The 9,904-nt window shown below is 37.1% G+C and overlaps 1 protein-coding gene across 1 annotated transcript; it reads right to left on the bottom strand.

Annotated features, from left to right (window-relative positions):
* LOC126722254 (ubiquitin C-terminal hydrolase 12-like) lies at positions 1-4,438 on the bottom strand. The gene is made up of 6 exons (XM_050425412.1): positions 4,366-4,438; positions 2,217-2,346; positions 1,949-2,118; positions 963-1,251; positions 513-673; positions 1-349 (listed from the first exon to the last, which is right to left on the bottom strand). The coding sequence occupies exons 1-6, from the start codon at positions 4,436-4,438 to the stop codon at positions 201-203; spliced, it is 972 nt and encodes a 323-aa protein (XP_050281369.1). The 3' UTR covers positions 1-200.
* Positions 4,439-9,904: the final 5,466 nt, after the last annotated feature.

The raw sequence follows: 9,904 nt of genomic DNA, 5'->3' as shown, positions 1-9,904 counted from the left end.
TAGAATGATAATGCTGCTTTTTTTTCCTTAATACTGTAGATAGAGTGTATTAAATTGATCATTCATAATATATATATACAGTATGCGCTTCTAAAATAACCATTGTAAATTTGAAGTATCTTAACATTGACATCTTTACAACTGCGACAATCATACTTCTCTAGTCTTCCCAAGTGCAACTCCGAGATAAATATCGAGAACTACTTTGCAATAGACATAACCATAATTTCTGCTTCTACAATCAAGGTATCATCAACAAGAAACCCCTTGGATGTATCTTCAAGATCTTTTCGAAGCAAAAGTTGCGAAAAACCCCAGTCGCTAAATGCGGCAGAGAACCAGTATTTAGCTGTAAGAAATTTGTTAAAAAAAGCTTAAACTAGAGGAAAGCAAATAAAAGAGAACAAAAAGCATATATAGTACACACGCAGTGACAACCCCCCCCCCCCCCCCCCCCCCCTCTCTCTCTCCCCAAGAGAAAGAAGATAAAAATGTAAAAATAATTCATTTACATTTTTCTTCTGCATGTTTATGGTTGATTTGGTCCTTTATCCGCAGCTTGAATTCTGCAAAAATTTTGAGGTCTGGTGTAACACAATCAACTGAGTAGAGGAAGACGGAAATGGCTTTGTTTGCTCCGTCATGAATTCCCTTGGGATAAACCAGTAGTTTCCTAGATTCAATCAAAAGAGTTAGAAATAATATTTGATAAATTTTGCAATGGTAGCTTTCGTTTTTATGACAATAAAAGTGCAGTAAGTTTTTAGGCAGTTTAATTAAAAAAGTTTCTTATCGTCTAATAGGAGATTAGGAGTTCAAACCCGCATACACCAAATTGGTGACTTGGTCTAATGATTAAGAGTAATCATCGGGTTTTTTCTCCAAAAAAAAAAAAAAAAAAAAAGAGTAATCATCGGGAATGAATACTATGGTATAAAAAAATAAAAATAAATAAACAATACCATTTTAAATCTCCAACAACGTATATGCGGGAATAAATGGGTACTTTATCTTGTTGTGTTGAATAGTTTTCAATCTTCCAAGTCATAATTCGGTTAGAAGGTTCTTTTATCATGGACAGATAGTCTCGTTTGGCACTACGTTCATGAACAAAAACCTCAGCACCAAATACACAACAATCATTGACAAGGTATCCATTAGGAAGATCATTGAAAGAATCAAGAGGGAGAAATTTGTCAAAGCCCCATTCCATCTTAATGTCATGGAATCTTCTAATCGTCCCTTCAGCATCTACAAGATATATAACAAACCATAAGTCTATTAATAAGTATAACAAATTTCCCAACAATTTTTCCAATTGTTGTGGTGTCATTTTGTGATTCATGTACAATAAATGTGATGTCAATGGTGGTACACGTGTAAGTAATGTTACACTAATCACAATTTATTACTTCAACAAATTATGAAGGAAAATGTTAACGAATATCCTAAGGGTATTGGTTTAGGAATTATTTTTAGAATCATTTTGTGGCAAAATGATGAAGTAATTAATTTTTCTAACAGTTTTTTATATTTTCCATTAAAGCGGTGTTAAAAAACTTTCTTAATATGGTTTATTAACAATTATCCTAAGAAAACCCGTTAACATGAACCAATTATGAAAATGGTTATAAAATTTATTATAATAGTAAAATTGTTTTTAGGCTTTTTTTAACAGGTGTATTTGCGCATAGGTTAAGGAGAGAATTAATGAGCCCCATTGCATTGGAAAGCAACAAAATCAAATATACAAATACTTCTCTAACTAACTAATGCGTGTGACTCCCCAAAAACAATTGATCAATTATAATAAAAAAAAACTTATAATCCCTTGAGGGCTGAAGAACTCATTAACATGACCCTTGTTTATCTTGAAAATAAAATTATAAAAATAGTAATATTGTACATGAGCAAGTTATGTATATATATAAATCATGAACGATCAAACCTTGAATGGTCAAGAACTTGTCCCGTATCTGATCAAACACGAACAATTTGAAGGTGGCATAAACCTCCCAACCAAGAGAATACTTTTCTGTATTAACTATTGACAAATAAAGGGAGATGTGATCAGTCCCATTCATTTTCTTGTTTCCTTTTGGATAGAGAGACAACCTCCTGCAAAAGAAGATTGAGTAGACGATGATGAGGCAAACATTTGTATTTTAAATTTTTAATTGAACAAAAAATATTGAGAGTAAAGCATTAGAGTCCACCATTTGTGCCCCCCAGCTTCAAAAACACCAGACTCGTATTTTTCCACCCCAGTCTCGCACAATAAAGAGTATGATTGTATTTTAAGTAAGAAATGAGTTGGACGAAAATGTCTTGCTGTTCTTGTGATTGCTGCAAAACATTAGGAATATTTAGATACAATCTAGAAAATATTGGGGGACAAAGTATCAAAAGAAAATTTTTTATATATACATGTGAAAAAGAAGATTGAATGTTTAGTACTTTAGAATTATTAACAAAATATAACAAAAGTAGTGAGTTTTAGTTAGTTTAACTGATAAAATCTTTTGTCGTATTAGCCATAGGTTGAAGTTGACAACACTTTTTAAAGAGGTTGACATCTATATTATGATAGAAACATTTTATTTTAGGTATTTATTAACCTTTTTTTTTCTATTGCATGGAGGGATGCCATACGTGTGGGTTATTTGCCATTAATTTTTTTTTTCTCTCTTTTTGAATTAACTTAATTTTTGAGAGGGGGCTAAGTGTAACTTTTGGAAATCTAAACTTTTAATTTTAGTTATATATTCTATAATAAAAAATGTAGCTATTTTTTTTGCTAATAGATAATTGGTGTAACTATGCATACAATAGGGGGGGAAATCAAGGCACTAAACAAAAAAGAGCCTTGAAAGCACAATGAATCCATCCAAATACGGTGATAAAACTAAAACTTTTCCCTATCACACTAGTGCATTAAACTTTTCCAGAGACCTTTTTTAATCCGTTTAACAAGTTTCCACTAATAAACCCATCTTAACATATACAAGTTTAGAGAAAATAATTTTAAAAAATTAATAACATTGAGGGTTTAAGATTTAGAAAGCATAGACACTTCATTTGATGTATCGTACTCATGTCGTATTGGTGTTGTACTCGAGTCATACCTAATGTGTCATGTTATAATTTTTCAGAAATTGTTTGGATTATTGTGTCATACTTGTATCCATACCCATGTCCATGTTTGTGTTCATGCTTCCTAGTAATTAAGATTGTTACAAATTAAAGGTTATAGTTTCTTTTGTTTCAAATTAAATTCTGGGATTTAAATTTATATCAATTTGATTTTTGGGTTGATTTGGGGTTTAAATTGATACGATTTTAAAAGTATAGGATTTGCATTGTATCTAATGAAATTAGTGTTTAATTTCTAACAATCTTAAACTTCAAGTCCAAAAGTTTTGAAATTGTAAGGTTTAATTTGAAATCACCCCTAAAAAATAGGATATAATTAAAATGTAATTTGTCTAGAATTCTATTTCAAATTATTGTTTTCAAAAGGAAGTTTCGATTAAAAAAATATTATGTTAAATTATAGCTGTGATGAGGCTTCCCTTAAAAAAAGCAAAATGTTTATGTTAATGTATAGGTGTATAACTGAGGTTTGGTACTATATGAATATATTCTTTCATTGTGATGTCCGCTGCAAAAGATTCAAGAAATAAGAGTTATATATTCTATTTGATTATTCTCTTAGAAGAGGAGTTAGGAAATTCCACCAAAAAAAATAAAATAAAATAAACCCTACGAACTTTGCATTTGTTTCATGGGTTTGGGGTGAGTTTTGGAAATTTGGACTTTTTTTCTTACCTTTGGACCTATGCTGTCAAAAGTTCCAAGCTGAAGTAGGCTAGAAAAGGAAAAAAGTTTTAGTTGGAAGGAAACCTTCAAACTTTTCTTATATATTTTTATTGAATGTGAATTTTGAAAATGTAAATGTTGAATTACATGTTTTTATTATGTCCTTCATACTTATAAAATTTCAAGAAAATCAAAGATCAATAATTTTGTCAACAATCAAATGTTTAAATTTCAAGTTTTTGTGGTATAAAATTATGCATAAAAAAAAAAATCCGATTTGAACAAAATTTGATATGCATACTAAAAACATAAAGAAAATGCAATCTAAATGTTAGATTTTTAAAATTCACATTCAATAAAAAAAAATATATGAGAGATGTTTGAAGGGTTTTCTTTTTCAAACTAGTTGAATGTCCGCTAGCAAGTAAAGGATATTAGAATGCATATATCTATTTTTATGAACATTGAAATAAAATAAATAAGATACAAAATATCAGTGTCAAAGAACCTTCAAGAGCCAAGAGCCAAGAGGGAAAAAGAACATACCGAATCCCTCGCTAGACTTGGATCCCATGACTTCAGATTTTGGTTTGTCGAAATCCTCTTTATGCAAAACCATTGGTAGTTTGCGTTATTTATAGAGGGGCATCAATATGCCAAAGCACTTTACACACGTAACCGTACGTGTGATTGTTTGTGTTAATGTATATTATGTTATGGGCTTTAGGCCCAATTAGGTTACTTGTATAGCACACTTGTACTTGTACTACATTCTGCTTGTACTGCACACATATGCCTCCTATATAAAGGCAGTGATGTATATTCTTTTATTTATGAAATACAATACAATTATTCTGTATTTCTAACATGGTATCAGAGCCACTGCTCTGATCCTTTGGTGTGCCGCTCTTAAGCAGTCTTGTCTTCTTGGGTGTCCTCTGTAGCCGTTTTTGTGAGCAGCACCGCTGCCTTCACCGCGACTCCAGTAAATCAAAGACCACTGCCTTGCCACCACCACTGCTTCCGCTTCTCCGATCAGACCACAGAGAGCATCATTGGAAAGTAGTCTCCCCGATCTGCCGTTCTGTGAAATTTCGTCTTCATCGGACCTCCCACGCGCCCCCACGCGCCGCCAGAATTCTCGGCGTCACAGCCACGCGCCTCCACGCGCAGCCACGCGCCTCCACGCGCGGCCTGTCTCTGTCACGCGCTTCCACGCGCCGGATCTGTCCGCTGACGTCATCACCTGTGCCACGTCAGCCCTAGCTGCGTCAGCATCCACTGATCTGCTGACGTCATCGCCACGTCATCCTGTGATGTCATCTGCTGATCGTTGACCGTTGACTTTCTCCAGGTTGACCGTTGACTTTGACCAGGTTGACCGTTGACCGTTGACTTTTTGCAGTCCGGGTCCTCCTTACCCAGTTTTTCGCGTAGATTTCATTTTTGCGCTCCATTTTTGCATATTTTGCTTCAAAATGAAGAATAAGGACAAGTCTTCTACCTCTTGCAACAATTGTCGCCGACAATCCAACAAACGTTTTTGCAATTTTTGAAAACGTTTTGGCCATAATATTGAGAGTTGCTATCAACGCAACAAATCAGCTGTTTCCATTTCTGCTGCTACTGTTGCTAACACTGAGAGTGTCCAACCTATGGCTCCCGTCTCTGCAAAGTCTCAGTCTTCTGGATCCACTTTCACCATTTCCAGAGATGACCTTATAAATATCATCGCCAATGTCATTCGTACGGTTGGTAATGCATCTTATTCCTCTTCTCTCTCAGCTTTATCTGGTATGTCTCCTACCTCTTGGCTTATGGATTCTGCTTGTTGCAATCACATGACACCTCACTCGTCCTTATTTTCTGACCTTAAACCTGCACCGCACCCTCTTAATATTCACACAGCAAATGGTTCCACAATGTCTGGTCATAATATAGGTTCCGTTGTGACCTCCAATCTCTCGGTTCCTGGAGTCTTTAATATTCCTGACCTTTCTTATAATTTATTTTCTGTTGGACAATTAGCTGAGTTGGGTTATCGCATTATCTTTGATTATTCTGGGTGTATTGTGCAGGATCCGAGGACGGGACAGGAGCTTGGGACTGGTCCCAGAGTTGGGCGTATGTTTCCCGTGGACAACCTTCGTCTTCCACTTGTTGCTCCTGTTTTTGTTGCTGCAGCTGCTACAGCTTCTTCAATTCCTTCCCTTGCACTTTGGCATGCTCGACTTGGTCATGCATCCTCCTCTCGGGTACAACAATTAGCTTCTAGAGGTTTGTTAGGTTCAGTGTCTACAAAAAATTTTGATTGTGTTTCGTGCCAATTAGGAAAACAACCAGCTTTGCCCTTCAATACTAGTGAATCAATATCCACTGATATCTTTGACCTTATTCATTCTGATGTTTGGGGCCCTTCTTCTGTCTCTAGTATTGGTGGGTCTCGATATTTTGTTGTCTTTGTTGATGATTACTCTCGCTATAGCTGGATTTTTAATATGAAACATCGTTCTGAATTATTGCAAGTATATTCTAATTTTGCAAAAATGGTTGAAACTCAATTTTCCAAACGCATCAAAATTTTTCGATCTGATAATGCTCTTGAATATACTCAATATGCTTTCCAAGCTGTTTTGCATTCCTATGGCACTGTTCATCAACTAACTTGTCCAGGTACCTCTCAGCAAAATGGTAGAGCCGAACGGAAACTTCGTCATATTCTTGACACTGTTCGTGCTCTTTTTCTCTCTGCCAAAGTTACTGCTCCTTTTTGGGGCGAAGCTGCTCTTCATGCTGTTCATACTATTAATCGCATTCCGAGTCCGGTTATCCAAAATCAAACTCCATATGAGCGCCTTTTTGGGTCATCTCCAGACTATCACCACCTTCGCTCCTTTGGTTCTGCTTGTTTCGTTCTTCTTCAGCCACATGAGCATAACAAACTTGAGCCTCGGTCAAGGCTTTGTTGTTTTCTTGGCTATGGCGAAACTCAAAAGGGGTATCGGTGTTATGACCCTGTCTCTCATCGTCTTCGTGTTTCCCGCAATGTTGTCTTTTGGGAACATCGCCTCTTTGTCGAGCTCTCTCACTTTCGTGCCTCCCTATCTTCCTTCTCTGTTTTAGATCTTTTTCCAGATGAGGCACATATTCCTTCTGTAGCTGCTCCTGATCCTCCTGTAGTTGCTCCTGATTCTCTTGTAGACTTCTCTGTCCAACCACCAGATATCACTGATCCCTTTCCTAGTTCACCATTTAATGAACAGGTGGAAGATGAACAGGTTGAAGACGAGCTACCCAACCCCAACCCTGAGCTTGGGTCCCCTGCTCCTGCTCCGCCTGAAGATCTTGCACAAGACATTCCACCTCGTCACTCAACTCGAGTAAGATCTATTCCTACACATTTACTTGACTATCATTGTTACACTGCTCTTGCTACATTACATGAGCCTCACACCTATCGTGAGGCTTCCACTGACCCTTTATGGCAGATTGCAATGAAAGAGGAACTTGATGCATTATCTAAAAACCATACTTGGGATTTGGTGACACTCCCTCCCGGGAAATCTGTGGTTGGTTGTAAGTGGATCTACAAGATTAAGACTCGCTCTGATGGGTCCATTGAGCGCTACAAAGCTCGTCTTGTTGCAAAAGGTTTTACACAGGAGTATGGGATTGATTATGAAGAGACCTTTGCTCCAGTTGCTCGTATCTCATCTGTCCGTGCCCTCTTAGCTGTTGCTGCTGCCCGTAAATGGGATCTTTTTCAAATGGATGTCAAAAATGCATTCCTTAATGGGGATTTACATGAAGAAGTTTATATGCAACCTCCTCCTGGTCTCTCTGTTGACTCAAATAAGGTTTGTTACCTTCGACGTGCACTTTATGGCCTTAAACAAGCTCCACGAGCTTGGTTTGCCAAATTCAGCTCCACCATCTCTCATTTGGGTTACATGGCCAGTCATTATGATTCTGCCTTATTTCTTCGTCGCACTGACAAAGGCACTATTTTACTTCTCCTGTATGTGGATGATATGATCATAACTGGTGATGACCTCAGTGGCATTCAAGAACTCAAGAATTTTCTCAGTCAGCAATTTGAGATGAAAGATCTTGGACATCTCAGCTACTTCTTGGGTCTTGAAATCACTCATTCTACTGATGGACTTTATCTTACTCAAGCTAAATATGCTTCTGAACTCTTGTCTCGAGCTGGACTCACTGATAGCAAGACTGTTGACACTTCAGTTGAGCTTAATGCGCATCTGACTCCCTCAGGGGGGAAACCATTGTCTAATCCCTCTCTTTACAGACGATTGGTTGGCAGCCTAGTTTATCTCACAGTTACTCGTCCAGACATCTCCTATGCTGTTCATCAGGTGAGCCAGTATCTGTCTGCTCCACGATCAACTCACTATGCTGCTGTTCTGCGCATTCTTCGATACTTGAAGGGCACCCTCTTTCATGGCCTTTTCTACTCAGCTCAGTCTCCTCTTGTACTCCGTGCATTCTCTGATGCTGATTGGGCAGGAGATCCTACTGATCGCAGGTCTACTACAGGTTACTGTTTTCTCCTTGGTTCTTCTTTGATTTCTTGGCGAAGTAAGAAACAAACTTTTGTGGCCCGCTCCAGTACTGAAGCAGAGTATCGTGCTCTTGCTGATACCACATCTGAGCTCCTTTGGTTACGATGGCTCCTTAAGGATTTGGGTGTGTCCACCTCCTCTGCTACTCCCCTTTATTGTGACAACCAGAGTGCCATTCATATTGCTCATAATGATGTCTTTCATGAACGGACTAAACACATCGAGATTGATTGTCATTTTATCCGTTATCATCTTGTCCATGGTGCTCTTAAGCTTTTCTCCGTCTCCTCCAAAGATCAACTTGCAGATATCTTCACCAAGTCACTTCCTAAGGGACGCACTCGTGATTTGGTTGACAACCTCAAGTTGGTCTCACATCCACCTTGAGTTTGAGGGGGGCTGTTAATGTATATTATGTTATGGGCTTTAGGCCCAATTAGGTTACTTGTATAGCACACTTGTACTTGTACTACATTCTGCTTGTACTGCACACATATACCTCCTATATAAAGGCAGTGATGTATATTCTTTTATTTATGAAATACAATACAATTATTCTGTATTTCTAACAGTTTGGAAGGAAAGAATAGAGAAGGGATCAAGATGCAGTAAAAAAAAACCAAAAAGAACGAAAAGATTTATGCTTATTTTGATGGGAGAGAAGAGGAGAGAATCTGAGGATTGGATTTTCTTTAAGGATACATAAAAGAAACTATGATAAAACTTAGTATAGTCCTTGTTAGGATGATTTACTGTTCGTTAATTCTCGAGTCAAATTTTTAATAGTAAATTTCCATGTATTCGAAATTCCTTTCGATTGTAATTACATTGAGTCAAAGACGACCAAGTTAGATGAAGAGTACAACCTGCAAACAGCGGGAATTTTGCTATCAGGCGAGCTTAATAGACTTTTAAATTTTGTTATCACAGAACCTTTTGATGGTGTTAAAAAGCAAGCTCTCTAAATAGAATGGGATTCTTCTTATTAAATTGAAAGAAAAATGAGAAGGGTACAAAAATAAATATCTCCCACTCTGCTATACATACACCTACGTAGAGCAAGGCAAAAGAGGAAACAGAAATGGCGCCAAAAATTCTAACTACTATCACAAATAAACCCGAACCAATTACATCAGGATACGTGGTCAAACTCTTTAACTATTTCTAGTATTAGCTTCTGCATGTGTTGATCTTGTGACTTCGTTAAGTTTAACTCTGTCGTCTGCCCATTATCATTAAACAACATTGCCGTTTCTTCTTTATTTCCTTTCCTTTTCTTCAAAGCATCAAGATTTGATCTCTTAACACTCCCCCTCAAGTCCTGAACCTCAGGTTCTGTGACTTGCAATGATAAACAAGAACTTGAGGGCTTCAAAGGCTTTGGAACGAAAATATCTATTAAACCCAATTTCCCTACTAATCTTGTAAAAGTTGGAACTCCCAAAGCTTTGGTGAAAATATCTGCAACTTGTGAATTGCTGGCAACATGAAAGGTCTTGATA

The sequence above is a fragment of the Quercus robur genome, chromosome 4 (genome assembly GCF_932294415.1).
Source record: "Quercus robur chromosome 4, dhQueRobu3.1, whole genome shotgun sequence".
In the NCBI taxonomy this organism is placed as follows: domain Eukaryota; kingdom Viridiplantae; phylum Streptophyta; class Magnoliopsida; order Fagales; family Fagaceae; genus Quercus; species Quercus robur.
Note: the sequence above shows the minus strand (reverse complement) of the source record. Positions and strands in the feature narration are given on the sequence as shown.